Source organism: Cygnus atratus, chromosome 1, assembly GCF_013377495.2.
Source record: "Cygnus atratus isolate AKBS03 ecotype Queensland, Australia chromosome 1, CAtr_DNAZoo_HiC_assembly, whole genome shotgun sequence".
Lineage (NCBI taxonomy): Eukaryota > Metazoa > Chordata > Aves > Anseriformes > Anatidae > Cygnus > Cygnus atratus.
The window spans coordinates 26,755,152-26,770,697 of NC_066362.1; the positions used below are offsets into that span (position 1 = coordinate 26,755,152).

The window sequence follows — 15,546 nt, forward strand, 5'->3', positions numbered from 1 at the left end:
AAGCCTCCTGTCTTCAGGTGCCACAGATACCAAGCACCTCGTAGAAATGAAATGCGTGATGGATGACCATGATCCTCATAGCCGTGATAGGTTCAGATGCACTTTTGTGCTTGAAGTTTCTTGTGGCTCATGACTGATTAGGGAACCTAGACACTGAACGTGAGCACTGTCATTCATCCATCCTTGGGCTAAGCAGCTACTCTTTGCAGTGCCTACATGAAGAGCTTCAAATGTCATCCCCAACACTAAGTGCATGAAGAATTTTAAGGCTCTGCGTGGGTGCAGCCTGTGAATAGGGAAGAGACTTTCCAACCAAAGAGACATTGCCAAAATTGTTTGCTACGGTATATTCTGCACTTTTCTCTGAAGCATATAGTACTGGGCTGATGAACCTGTGTGCTTGATTTATTGGAGCACTCTCCATATTTTTATGTTTCTGAGCTTTTCCTCTCTGTTGCTCTCTTTCACACAGTTCCATTGGTTGCTATTCCCATCTTAGTCAGAAAAAAATGTACAGACTTATCTCAGCTTAATGGTCAAATGTTAACAGTAATAACAGCACTCAGAGTATAAAGTATTACAATAATTCATTTTAATAACTTGTTTATTAGGTCATGACAACAACTATGAACATAAGTACCATTCAGCTCTTCTGCAGATACATGAACTTACTAACATCAAATCTTAACCAGAATCACGTATTCTTACAGGTGTCCCAGACACAACATTAACTTTATTAAGCAAAAGTTCATAAATAGTAAAAATGTCCTCTGTTTCACATTGCAGCGTTCCTCAAGCATGTATGTACAAGTCTGGAGTATCTTCTCCAAATCTATGTGTCATAAACTTCCTTAGCTGTTCTAACAACCATAGAGATGATTTTTTTGCCTGCAGCAAAGCCTTTTGTCCTTGAGCAATCTACAATTAGTATTGCTCTCAGCAGACATGAAAGTTTGTTTCTGAAATGAAAGTGGTGATGAAACACAGTACAATATTATCTGCTCGTAGTTTGCCTACACACTCTGCCCTCATTATAAATCTTTCAGTTATAACACTGTCTCCCAAGAACAACATATCTCCCTTATATCAGTTCTTTATCCACACTACCTCTCTTTGAAGATCTTAAAATGGTTGGCTTCAAGCAACAGAGATATTATACTTAGGGTGGAGTGTGTTTGCAGTCAGTTATCTTCCTTTTTAATATTTACACAGTATTTTTAAGGTTGCTACAATTTATGAATCATGTACGTTGACATACATTTTCTGAAATGTTCACAGTGCAGTATTTTGTGGCCTAACCAAACCTTGTAAATGTCATTAAAAATAAACTTTTTTTTTTTAATATAAAAATAGAATACTTTATGTGTTTACACCAACAAACCCAGTTCTATCCTATACTAAACAAGCTATACAGTAGTATGCACAGAATTCCACAGGAACAGAAATGACATGTGATGCTTGCCCTAAAGCTATAGTACTCCCCTCTAATGAATGAAAGTTTCATTTACTCTCTCTCTCTTCATTTTCTTTTTCTTGTTATAATGGAGAAATAAAAGTAAGTATCATAATTCACTCGGTTGTGTGATCCAAGAAGAGGTTAGGGGGCCTAAAGCTGTTTTCTTCTTTTGATCAGTCTTCTAGCTTCTTAGGGCTGGCATGAAAAAATTATCAACATGTCTGCTATGGCACAGTCTTCTTAGGTCAGGGCTGGCTGCAACACCTCCACTCTTTACTCACCTTTGGCAGCAGCTCCACCCAAGGGTAGGTGGCACACCTTCAGCTCCTTTGCTGTGTGACTCACCAGACAGCAGCTCCATATAGTAGCCAGCCTGCCTGTCTCCTCTCCCTCTCTAGAATAATGCAGCCCATGTTACTACATCCCAGGGTTTAGCCTGGCATTTAATATGGACGCCTTCAAGTTTTTAGTCTCTGAGAATAGTTACTTCTTTACTGAAAGAGTTGGAGGCTTTGCATTTTTTTCAGTGAGTGATCCGTCAATATAGGCTGTTGCTCAAGTAGTTGAATGTTGGAATGAAGTTGACACTTCTAAAAGCTAGATGCTTTTCTGCTCATTTTATGTACCGTCTGACTACATAAGAGGACTGGCAAGGCTGACATGCTTATTTTACTGTGCACAAATTCTTTGATGTTAATTTCTGCTGTTGAAGACATTCACCATGAAGCTGGCTCTATTGGCTGTTTATCTTCTAAGAAACCTAGTTAATATAGTGCAAAAATCCAAAGTTTGGACTGTGTGGGAGGAAAATATATTTTAAAACTCTTGTAAGTATCATTGTTTGTCTAAGCCTTTTGTGTGAAAACCATTTCTGCACTGCTCATTATCCTAAAGTACATGCAACAGTAATAGTCCTTCCAGCCTTACTGATTGGTATTCTACATTCTTCTTCATGGCATTAATGAGGAATCTTTGTTCTTGGGTCCGAGCTCACATTAATGAGAACTAGTGAGAACTAGCTCTGGATGGTAGCAAACAACGTTTCCATTTGGTAAATTGATGCAGTTGTCCAAATACTTGGAAATTACTGTGATGGTTTACAGAATCCCATAGCCTTAAACAATAAGATATCACATCCTTGTACTAGTGCAACTTGGGCAACAACATAAACATGTGCAACAGTGTTCTCACAAAGACTGGGCAGTAAAAACTTGTGGACAAAAGGTTTCATTTTTTCATTCATACAACTACGAATGGATTTTCCTCTGTTTCAGACATACCCGTCATGTGTCTACATCCATGTCTGTATTGTCTTGTGATGATAAAAGAGAAGGATAGGGAGCAATGCACTTCACGTTGACATAAGTAGCATTGACATGAACATAGTGTTCCCCAATAAAAGTGGAGAAGATTGTTGATATTTTTGAAACAAGTTCAGAAAATGCTGGACGCATCTCAGGTTTTGGATGCCAACACTTCAGCATGACTTCATACCTGCCATTCAAATAAAAGAAGTGTTCAATTATGAAATTATGTAAAAAAACAAAACAGAAAACACCCTATTTTTCCCCCACTGTCTCAGTTTCTGTAACATCAGAATCAGCAGCAGTTGCAGAAGGTTTTGCAAACTACTTACAGTGGATCAGGGCAGTATTCAGGTTGTAGCAGCCTTCTTCCTTGTAATAAGTAAACAGTTATATCGAAAGAATTTACATCAGGATAAGGTGGTGCCCCTCTTGTCATAAGTTCCCATAACAACACCCCAAAGGACCACTAAGAAAACAAAGAAATAAATAATAAATGATAGGTTTGGAGAGCTTTACATTCCAGTTTTAGAACATAGTTTGACAGATTTACGTATTCAAGTGCGTTGGTTTTCCTTTGAGAAGCTATTTTACTGCATTCAGCTTTCTTTTAAGTGGGCTAATAAACACTGTAGGGACTTGAGGAGCCACTTAAATTAGAGCCAGAGAAACTCAACCAAATAAAAGAAAAGAAAAGCCTATAGGCCTACTTAGCTGGTATAAATTGGCAGACCTCTTTTGAGGTTAGTGGATTGCTGCCAATTTACATGATCTGATGATCTGACTAAACCTGTGTAAATACATACTGAGGAGAGTATATGTGGTGAAAATTCTATGCATCACAGGCTAATTTGAATCTGGATTCTTCAAAAAGGAGGGCTAAAATACAAAGTAATCCAGCCAACTAATGACTTCGGCTTATAATTTTTTCTTCATAAATGGACAGGTAATACTTGAGATTGCTGTAGGCAGTCAATAAGCATTTATAAAGCAAATAAGGACTTTTTGAGACCTATTACATTCTAAGAGTGTCAAAGTTAACCTGCTGTTTTGTCAAGCTTTCCAGAGCCCCTCCTATAACAAGGTTCAGCTCCAACTTGGCTCCTGGGAATGTCCTTAGTTTCCTTTGGAGTGCGATTAAACTCCTAATTCTTTCCTGAGTAGTAACAGATAATTAGGTCAACATCTTGTTGCTTTGTGATTGGGACAAATGCTTTTTCTGGTTATAAAAACAGTCGCTTATTGTTACATGAACTAAAGTTAAATTCAAATAGAAGTTCTGGTTTGGAGTTAGTCCATTCTTTAAATGCTAGAAGGCAATATGAGAGAAATTAATAGGTGATACAAATATGTGTCTACATTACCACATCTGACTTTGTTGTGAACTTCTGAGTTTGTAAACTTTCTAAAGCCATCCATTTCACTGGCAGTTTAGCTCCTGTTTTATTGTGCACACTGTAGTATTCTTTATCATAGACATCTCTAGCAAGACCAAAATCAGCAACCTTGACAGTGAATTTTTCATCCAACCTGGAGAAACGACAAAAAGTATTATCTTCAGCTGAGCAGACAGTATTTACAATGATGGCGGATTATAAAGACTGACTTGCATTTTTGATACTGGGACTTTGGAAGGCAGTATGTTGTCTTGGAACTATTAACTAATATTACATTGAAACAAAAAATGCAGCAAAGTATATTTGATACCCATTTAACAACAGTGAATGAACTTGGGAAATTACTGATACTGTTTTGATAATACAATTCAAATTACAGGTCTTTTGAAACAATTGCTCCATAGAAAAAAATCTTTGCTAATAACCTATACATCCTGATTAAGTGCTACATCATTTCTTCCACAGCTGTTTCTTCTCCTGTATGCTTAGAAAACTCTCATTTTTACTTCCAAATCAAAGTATCACCTTTCCTATTCACTTTCAGTTTGGGTAAGGAAGGACGTATCATTATCTCAGTGACTGCCCACACCTAATAATTGATATAATAACAAAACCAATACCAGTGAATCACAGAATCACAGACTATCCCAAGTTAGAAGGGACCCACAAGGATTACCGAGGCCAACTCCTGAAGGGAGTAGGAGGAAACCCTGATGGGTTGTTGGGAGGGCAGTTTATGATATAGCTGCTTCCTGCACCTCTTCTAGGATAGTGGAATAGATTCAGTAGTCCATGGGGACTGTATTTGCATCCTGGTTTTCTTCTGGAGCTGTGTTTCTGAATTGCATGAGTCCTCAGGAGAATGGGGGTCTTCAACCCTACATCTTCCTCTCATGTGGTAGCAGCTATCCAGTCTCTGAAGTACTGAGCCATATAGAAGCAGCCATTCAGTTGTCAATATGAGATATCCTGATAGCTGATAGATGATAGCTGTTACCTTCTCCCCCAAGGAAGAGACAGCAGGTGAGAGGGAAGTGTCCTGTTGCTATTCCTTGGACTTAGATGAGATGAAACAGGACTCTTATTCAGTAACCCCATTCATTCTTTGTTCTTAGGAAACCTGAAAATCATGTTGCTTGCTATTTTTTTGCTCACTGAAAAAAAAACAAACCAGCAGCTGCAAGAAAATTTTCTTTTCCAGAGGCTGTTCAACTGCGTGTGCACACTTTGAAAAAGCACAAGAAGCCTGATGTTGCAAGTGAAAAACCTTTTTGCAGTCAGAGTTCCAAATTATCATGTTAAAAATAAACTCTATCATTTAGTATCTCATTAGTTCGCAACATAGGTGATGGATCAGCATAATACTCTTTGCAACTACTGTATCAGTTAGTCTTTTTGTGAACTGAACTGTCTGGCTACCCAGAGACTAGTAAGATTCCTTGCATACTCTTATTTTTTAATGTAAATTTGTGTGCACATTTGAGACAAAGCAAACTCATACTTATGTAATGAAAAATTACTGTCAAGAAGTCTCACTGTTGTTTCTTTGTATTCCTGTTTTTCTCACAAAGTTCCCTACTGCTAGGCGCGGCAGCAGAGACGTGCTGCTTCTGAAGAGGTTGCGTGGAAGCACAGCAAGTTGAGACAACAGCAGTTTAACTTCCCTAAGGAGATGCCTTTTAAATGCTCTAACCAATGGTTTTGAGAGACTCCACTTTCACCTCAAAATTTCTTATTTCCCACACTCAAAAAAGCTTATGTGTAACAAGTGAGCCTTTAGCTAGCTGAGTAGCTCATCAGCATGCAAGACAAACATCGGTGTAATTGTGGAACAATGAAAAAACTCCAGTTTGACTAAAAAAGGAGAATTCTGGAAACTTTTATTTACCTCATCTCACTGTCTTACACAAAAGAGTGTGATAACATAGCTAGAAATATATGTTTATACTTACATACAGTTTCTTGCTGCCAAGTCTCTGTGCACAAACTTTTTGCTTGCAAGGTATTTCATCCCTTTTGCAACCTGAAGGCCAAATCCAATTAAATCTTTTACCGTTGGGTTCTGTAAAATATAAACATTCATGATATAATGAATGCAGAAACCAAAGAGCAGACTGTTTTTTTGCTGTAACTTTCAGTTTTTGACTCGCCTATCTTGTCACCAGAAAGATCAAGACAAGTTGGTGCTCATAGTAAAACTGGCCTAAGTTTAGTCAGGTTCTTATGCCCAGTGAGGAAACACTTGAAGAAATCAACAGAACTGAAAGACTCCAGAAGAGTGGAGTTTGCAGCATAAGCAGCATTACCTGGGCTGGGAAGCTGAACAATATTCTGAAACTTCAACATCACAGCTGATAAACAGAATTCACATTTGTGAACTTAGAGCATGTAACTCAGTAGAAGTTGCTACCTGTGACCTTGGAGCTCATCAGCTGGAAATGGCCAGAAAAGAAGGCAAAATATCTGGGGCAAAATAAGTGCAAGCTATCATCAGTATGATGCCATGGAAAAGGTGAACGAGACCTTAGCAGTTACCAAGGAAAGACTGGTAATTCTGCTGGTCTACAATACACTGGTGAGACCTTACAGAAAATGTTATATATAGGAATAAATATAAAAATAAACCTGTAATTTTTTAATCCAGCAACATGGCTCGTTATGTGACAGTAAGTTCCAACAGATTATTGCTGTGTTGACATTGTTCTATATCCTTTTCTTCTACGCAACAATCCTGTTCAACTGTGGTTATTGTTCTATTTATTTCAGGGAGGCCCATGGCACTATGCACAGATAAGGTCTCTGGTGCTTGTAGAATGAAATAAGCTCATAAGAGAAGAGGTACCTACCTTACAAAGCTTAACTCCTCCAACAATTTTTCAAAATGCTTTTTAAAAAAAATAAATTACTGGCTATTGTTGATTGTTATCAATGGCAAAATCCCATTGGCTCAGAAGTTATTTTATATTGCCCTACCATTGTGAAATGGGTGGATAGTACAGTAAAAAGTGCACCTGTAGTCTCATACTTGAGAGAAAAAAGTGAGGCCCATATGAGAAATCTGTAGCCTTTCAATGAAAATTAAGAAAATCTCTGATGAGAAAGTAGTTTGTATAACAATTAAAAAAATAACAATTACTGGTATACTCTCTTAAGATAAGAATTAAAACTATTGATAACAGGACTGTGACACTCTCTCGCAGGATGTGAAGATCCCTTACCTAGGAGCTGGAAGTGCAGATGGTGACTACTGGCACAGCTGTTACTGAAGTCAATGGAGATATGCCACTTTAAACCAGCAGATGGTTGGGCCCCTTGACTTAAATCTCATAACCACATTTGTTTATAAAAAGGCTTATGGATGGGAAATGAGAAATACTTATTGCTGATAATTTCTGGGAAACATTGTAGAAGGGAATTCGAGGGGGAAGGGAAGGAGTGGCAGCGCTGTGGTTGGGCTCAGTGCCAGCCTAGGCAAGTGCCAAAGGTTTAGGTGTAATAACAGCAGCAAGCTATATACGTAATGTAATTATCAGAGCTTATAACATGTGGTGTTGGAGCAGGGTGTGGCTAGACTTGCATTATTGTTTCATTGACCTCACCGTACTTACATGAGTCTCGTTCCTAATGAAGTTTCGAAGATCTCCATGTTTCATGTATGGGAGGACAACTAAGGGGGATCCTTCATTAGGCAAACAGATTCCCAGGAGTGACAGAACATTGGGATGAGTGAAATCTTTCATGATTATTCCTTCTTTCAGAAACTGAGCTACTTCTTCCAGGTCTGTAATCCCTGAGAAATCCAGTAATAAAATGAAACAAATAAAAAAATTATTGAACTATGGTTCATTTCTGTACAGCATGTCTTTGCATAATTGAAACTGATAATGAGAAGCTACAAATGTGCTCCTCACCTCCCACATTACAACTAGGCTACGTGCATAGTTTTTCTTACAGTGACCAAATGCACTGCTTTTAATTATTTTTTTTTATTATTATTTTAAAATTCATTTTAATTACATTTCTCTTCTTAGTATGAATGGAATAAAAACACTTGAATAAAGCCTTTAATAAGTTTTGTTACAGTCTCTTCTTGTTTTTCCAGCAGCTTTGCCTGCTGCTCAGCAATTTAATTTCCAAAGGCAAATCTTAAGTAGTCAGTAGAATAAAAAATGACACTGTCTTTCCCTTATTTTCCTCTGTCATGTTCTTTATAGAAAGAATACATGGTCATTTCATTTGATGAACAAATATATAACAATCTTATATAGCATATATTTTAGATACCTCATGGTATCTAAAGTCATTGGAGTTGCTCCATAGATAAATTTGATTCAGCTGCAGCTAAGAATTTTTATTTGTGAAAGTACACTTCACTGTAATTGATTAGTTCACTTCAGTTTTCTTTGGAATTGAGGTAATATCTCACTATCAAACAGTTAACTCACTATTCAGTGACTTCACAGCACAGTGAATTTTCCTGCCATCGTTATCCAGCAATGTCCCATGGTACACACACCCAAAATGTCCTGTGTAAAAAATGAACAAGATTAGTTTTAATAAGTAAAATTAGCTTTCTTTTATTTTCCACTGGATAGCAATTATCCTTTAAGAAAGCAATCACACTCTAATTCCTAACACTTGTAATGTGCACTTCAGAACTATCACATAAAACTGTCATTACATAAAATGAAAACTCTTTTTGCAGCATAATTGATATTTCTTTACCTAGATGAAGTATATAAATAATGACAAGACTGGCGCCACAACTGCTTCTTATTCTTGTAATGACTATGCACACAAAAAACATGTCAGCCCATTGCTACCATACTCCTGTTGGATATATGGAGAAGGGCACTGGAAGGTACAAGGCAGCAGCAGTTAGAAGGAGCTGATGTGCCCAACTTCAACACTTGTTCCCAGTGGTTTGTAATTCCATACTAACTGGCCCACCAAATTGTACAGCCTAGATGTGTCTTCAGTGGTAATTTGAATAAGGAGGCACTGTGGGCTTACTATTTTTCAGATCTTGAAATAGAAAATGTTGGGTGTTAAAAGTGGTGTGTTGACCATGAAAAGTTTTGGAGTTGCCCTGCTGATCACAGATTAACCACGTCACTGGGGGGTAGTCTATGGTTTCTGCCACGGCCTAGTTCCTAATGCAAAGTATCACTGAAAAATGATGAGCCCAAATTGCCTTCTTGCTGACAGTCTAAACAGTGAAATAAACAGGAAGGAACACATAACGCCTTCCTGAACCTGTTCTTTACTGTCAAAAAAATGGGGTAGTCTGCAGACTGAGGAGCCCTAGTATGAGAAGTCAGCTTGACCTGTTTGGAAAACACACAGAACTTCAAGCTCAAGGCACATGCACTAATTCAACCAGATCAAATTATGTACATTCAATGGTGACTTTCCTTAACAGGTGTACTACTTACTAGGCACTTTTAAAATATTAATATTTTCAGTTAGGAAGTAAAATAAGTTTTGTCGTTGTTGTTGTTTGTTCATTTTTTTTAGTTTTTAGTTTTTGTCAAGTGCGAGTTCTGCAGAGACCACAAGACTATTTGAATAATACTACTATGTTCCAGTCATAAGCCCTGGTCAGAGCCTTGTTGGCTTTAATTTTGGCTTGGGGTAAAATTAATGCAAAGTTTGTTTTATAAAAGCAACTCAAATCCCACCAGACAAAGATCGTTAGGAGCCTGGGCACAAATCCTAAAGCTTAGATTGGGTGTGTCTGAAATATTTTTGGGTTTGGCCCATTTCTAGTTATGGAGGTGAAAATTAAAAAAGACTTAATTTATTTGTTGTCATTCCTGATATTTTTCAGCATTTAAAAATGGGAAATTACTTGGCCTTCTCTGAAACAAAAACGAAAAGCAAAAGGCCCACCCTTACTTTGGGGATGATGAAGTGTAATACATGGAAGGGAAACACACTGACTGTGTGTCTGATTTCTAGCTATTTTCCTGCAGAAGAGACATTAGGAATATCATATATAGCTATTTTTTATCAGGATTCTGATACTCAATGGGAGACCTCTCATGCATGATCTGAAGAAGTACTGAAAATCCAGTTTCCACTTGGGTTACTAGTAGGTACTCAATAGTATGGATTTTAATAAATGCCACTAACAGAAATACTGACTCGGTCTAGGAAACTGGGAGAGAACCCACTTAAGAAGTTGTAGAGGAATAGGGGTGACTGGAAAAAATAGAAAAATAGGAGACTTACTCTATCAGGGACAAAAATAAAGGGATGGGAATCACGCGCTACACAGATCTGCTGTCGCGATGAAAGAGGAATGAAGGGGAAGAGAGAGCCTTCAACAGGAGGAAACAGTGAACTCTTCAGAGCTGGGGGAAACTCGTGAAGGACAAATGGGTGTGTGCATTCACCTGACCCATGGGGACTTTTACTGAACGCATTTAGTCACTGCGGGAATTTCAGTGTCATACAGCAATCCTGCCAGCTCTCAGGGTAGGAGTTAAGGACTCACTGGTGCTTCCTCCTTAGCAGTCCCTGCTATTTAGGCATTTGCCTTCAGCTTGTGTAATGTTCAGCTGTAGCCTCACTCCTGCTCTGCAGCCTCATGGATCAGACTAAGATTTTTGGTGGCCTGGAAGAGGGTAAGAGTGAGGCAGCTGGGGGGGATCAGCAAGTCTCTTGAGTTCAAAGGAATCTTGTTAAATGTCAGACTCCTTCCCTTTTCTGCTGTCTTCTCCAACTCATCAAACACACAACCCCTCATCTGACGTCAAAGGAGAACCTCCTCGGTTCTCCCCTTGATTCAGTGCATGGATGCAGTTCTGTAAGAGGTAAAAAGCCTGAAAAACCTCCATATAGATACCTTATTCAGAATATTTTATGATGAATGGGTGTGCAAAAAGAACACCAGACTGCAAAGCAAAAGTCACAGTACCTACCTCTTCCTATTACTTCGCTGAAATGCACAATCAGGCTGTCAGCACCAATAACCACATGCTGGACTTCTTTGACCAGGTCAGGATTTAAGGCACTGATATCAATGTGGACGTTGGTTTGAAGAAGTGGACTGGCTAAGTCTGAATCCCCACTGGACAGAATTGGGGAGAGGTCAGAGTGAGGATACTGGGCAGGTCTGCACGATCCATTCTGAGACATGCTTGGAAACTGATCTGCAAGATGAACATAACATGAACTGTTATAATCCTTTTAGGCTTCTCCTAAGAAAATGAAGAACTTTATTTCATTGGTGAGCTAGGGTTTGAGTTTACTGGTTAGGAAGTAGCTTAGATTTGCAAAAGTTTTGCTCACAAAGGGAAAACAAAAATATGCATTGCTAGTCTGCCAAACTCCAGGAAAACCATGTCACTAGAAACTTATCCTTGTCTCAACTCTACTTAAAAAAATAAAAAAATAAAGTAAATGGAAATTTGAAAGTAAATGGAAAAAAATCCACTTTTCTGAGGGGATCGAATGAGGTCTTGTCACTTCTTGCCAAGTGCAGTTCATGGCATTTCTAGTAATTGGGAGTAACAAGAATAAAATGGAAAAATGACAATAATATGGGAGGAGGAAGTAGTGAACAATTAAAAACATGAAAACTTGTATTACTGTCATGTTCTAATTTGATAGGTAGCTCTACTTTTCATGAAGGTTTCCAAACTGCTGGTTACTAGCTATATTTATCCAATGGTAAATATTCAACCAGGGAAATGCCTAGAGGTGATTCATATCCTGTAACTACTGAAGATAATACAGTTGGTGCTACTCATGAAAATAACATGAGCCAGCTGATTTAAAAGAGCAGAAATTAAAATGCTTCAGTCAAGAAAGGAGTATTTATTTGAGAAAATTATTTTTGTCAATATCATGTTCACGTATGTTAATTTGCTTTTGTTTAAATGATTTTTCGTGGCATTTTAAGTGATAGAATCAAGGAACCAAGCTTAATTTACACCAATTTTGGTCTGGAATGATTCCAGTGGAGTCTGTGAGCAGGAATTAGCCCAAGGTCAAGAAGGAAAAAAGGGAATAAATTTGACAACAGAAATTATCAGTTACCTTATTGCACAGACATGCTTTATATATTTATGTATAAAACCTGAGAGATTTTCACCTAGTGTTATCACACTAGGTGCAGAGAAAGACTCAGTATTGCTCTACCTAGAAGCAAGAATAAAAACTCTTCCATTTACAAAACCACGTTTATGTCACCAAAAGCAAGTATCTATTTAATAGGAATGATAAAATTAGCTATAATTGTGAAATAATTTTTACAGCTGCTACATGTAAGAGTCCATGTTTTCTAATGTTCCTGTCATTTTATTCTTTTACAGTAATTGAAATGAACATTCCTATGGCAATATTCAGTGAACAAACCTCCTTCTTTGGGGTGTTATCTGCAGTGCTTTGCCAGTGAATAGTGGCCCCAGGATCACTGATGATTTACCTCCCAACAAAGATCTTTCCACAGTTTTGTCTCTTGTACTACTTTCCCTTCTGAACACTGGCACAGGCTTTCCTTTCCTTCAGGAATCTTTCAATCAAGAAGCTTCCTGTGCCAGCTGATGGCAGCAATTAAAGAATCATAGAGGAGGCTGGGAACTGGCCTGGCTCTCAGACAGCTCCATGATTGGGAATTACAAAGGTAGAATAAGGATTTGGAGTGATTTCTATTAAGATGCATATAGCAGTCTTCTACCTGGAATAGTACAATAGTGTGTCTACACAAAGACTAACACACATCTGTAATATTTCAAATATCTTAGTATGGTAACTCTTAATAGTTAAGGACTGTTTAGTGGTAATCAAAATCATGGGTTCCACATATCTTATAGGACATTTTCATGCATCCTTTGCACCTCAAGCTTTGGAAGCACCAGAAAAAATCAGTTCAAATAGTAAACCTGTGAACAGTAAACCATGCTAGTCCCTATACAACAGAGACACAGACAAACCAGATCAAAAATTGAAATTAAGATATCAGTCAAAATAGCTATAACCTGAAGACAGATGAAAAGCAAGATGTATAAAATGGCATTATCTGTACAGATTTACAGTAGAGATGTACCTTCTAGAAAAGTTGATCTGTAATCTACAGATTCACTTGAGACCATTTCTGTTGTTGGACTTACACTCCTTGCGCTCACCAGCCTGTCCAGATGAGGAGTGTGAACTCTGCCATCATAGCGCACTAGATCACTTCCCAGATCTGAAGGGGGAGGAGAAAGAAATATTGGAAAACCCTCATGTTTACTGTATGCCAGCATTCATTTAGGTATTCATTTAATTTTAGATGTTCTACTCTGCTGGGAAGAGGGTCAGGTTGTTGTGGAGGCTACTATGGGCAGGACCTGAACTTCAGCTATTTCAGTAATACAAGAATTGCTGTAACTAGTATTAAAGCCCCATTGTTGGCCATACTGAAAGATCCAAAGGAGCTTCAAAGCCTCTGGGGCCGGCTTCATGACCTGACTGTGATACCACATCGGGACAAGACCTGGTTATGTAGTAGCTCCCTCCTTCCCACTTGCATAGCACAGCATTACCCACTAGAAGGAAACTCAGACACAGGGGACAGAAAGGAGGCACAGTTTGACCAAGTTCCTGATTTGGGTGAACAGGAGACCAGGATACTGCAGTGCTCTGTTTTGCACAATCTAGGTACAGCCTGAAGGACTACAAGGGCATTGCATGAAGCTGAAATACATGTGGTTGCAGGCGTGTCATTTACTTGTCCCCTCTTCTAAGGCTGACAGAGGAAAAGAAGTTACTAAGTTTCCCTAACAGCTCAGAATTTCCCTCTGTAAATCCTTCTGTAGGCATAGCATGGCCCTTCACCCAGCTCAGGCAACAGCCAAGGGCTGAAATGCAACTGAACATTGGACTAGATTGTGAAAGTTTGGCTGACAGGTTACAGAAGGGTATTGCATGGCACTTAAGCAGATCATAAATTGAAGTATATTTAAAATCTAAGATATAAAAACTGAATTATTTGATGGAATTGACTACAATGGACCTTTAATTTGTTTGTTCTTCCTTCTCCAGAAAAAAAATACCAAAATGATAAAAATTAAAACTGATGTTGAAACAACTCCAGCAATTAGTCCTGTGAAATTCTGATCTTGCTTGATGAGCACTTTTCCAATAACTGTTGACAAAACTTCTTGCTTCCACTGAAAAAAAAAAAAAAGAAAAGAAATGTAGATAGTGTGATGATATTAAAAGACAAGTAAGAAGTAGATTATTAGTACTGAAGTAAAGCTGATATATCCCATAAGAATTAAATCTTGACTTTATGATGCTCTACTGAGATGAGATACTGGGAGTGAAGAAATTATTATATTATAAAAATTATTAAAAATTATATTATTATACGTGAAATCAGTTCTACATTTTTATGATTCATTATGTACTTTCAAGAGGGACATGGTTATGTATGTGCTACACCACACAAATTGCACACACACCCTGGATAACAGGATCCCACTGCTGTCAGATGCTAATTCAAAATGCTAAATTCACACCTTTACTCAAATGGTGCAGGGAAGTGAATGGGTCTGTGGATACATGGGCTGAGATGTATGTTAGAAAAACGCCCAAATGTCTTTGATATGTGTCTTTCTGGCATAACCACTCTGTAACATCATACTCTTTCTGTTGACAGTGTGCCTGCATTTTAGTTCCCAAGGTCACGTGAGTCTGTCCCTTGCCAGCTTCTAACTTGTTGACAGTTTAAAGACACAAAACAAAACAAAAAAACAACCCCAAAATCAACAACCGAACAAACACCGAGCAGCTAACAGGGAAAAACTGTTTTAAATCACATGGCACTAGCTCAGTCAGTTGGAATGCATTTGGCCATCTTTTCTCTTCCTCCCGTGGAATTCATTCCTCTGGGTACTGTAATGATGGATTTGCCCGTCAAAAGAGCAAATTTTCTTCTTCGCTGGGCAGACTTCAATTTCTGAGGCTCCTTGCCAGTAAACAAGCAGAAACCTTATTTAACCCCTTTATGCTATATCCTTTTCTACATATGGAATATATCACACGTATCTGTTTCTTAGAGGTTATGTCCTACTGTCACATTGTAGAACAGACTGAATGAAGTTGAACACGTAAAAATACAAATAGGTGCAGAATGTTAAATATGCACAAATATTGTATGAAACTAGGCATTTACAAATAAGAGAAACAGATTTGCCAAAAGGGGAGCTCATTCTAAAGTTGCCAGGAAACTGGATTTGTACTTTTCAAAGCAAACTCAAAATAAGTTAAAACTTAATAGTTGCTGTATTAATAAAATAATTTAATGATTATTATTTACTTAGATTGTAGTAACACGTAAAATACCAGGATTTCATTGAGTTTACATAGACTTTGATCCTGGTCATACTTAGCTGAC

General features: G+C 38.0%; 1 protein-coding gene across 3 annotated transcripts in view; it reads right to left on the minus strand.

The window, feature by feature from the left end:
- Positions 1-586: 586 nt before the first annotated feature.
- MET (MET proto-oncogene, receptor tyrosine kinase) overlaps positions 587-15,546 on the minus strand; it is a 91,124-nt gene continuing 76,164 nt past the window's right edge. For all 3 annotated transcript variants that reach the window (XM_050714213.1, XM_035544056.2, XM_035544057.2), the window contains exons 13-21: positions 14,161-14,317; positions 13,213-13,353; positions 11,084-11,314; positions 8,603-8,683; positions 7,766-7,947; positions 6,110-6,219; positions 4,125-4,290; positions 3,093-3,229; positions 587-2,950 (exon numbers count right to left, since the gene is read on the minus strand). In XM_050714213.1, the coding sequence (XP_050570170.1) occupies positions 2,740-2,950; positions 3,093-3,229; positions 4,125-4,290; positions 6,110-6,219; positions 7,766-7,947; positions 8,603-8,683; positions 11,084-11,314; positions 13,213-13,353; positions 14,161-14,317 (1,416 nt within the window). In that variant the 3' untranslated portion in view covers positions 587-2,739. The remainder of the gene's footprint in view (positions 2,951-3,092; positions 3,230-4,124; positions 4,291-6,109; positions 6,220-7,765; positions 7,948-8,602; positions 8,684-11,083; positions 11,315-13,212; positions 13,354-14,160; positions 14,318-15,546) is intronic.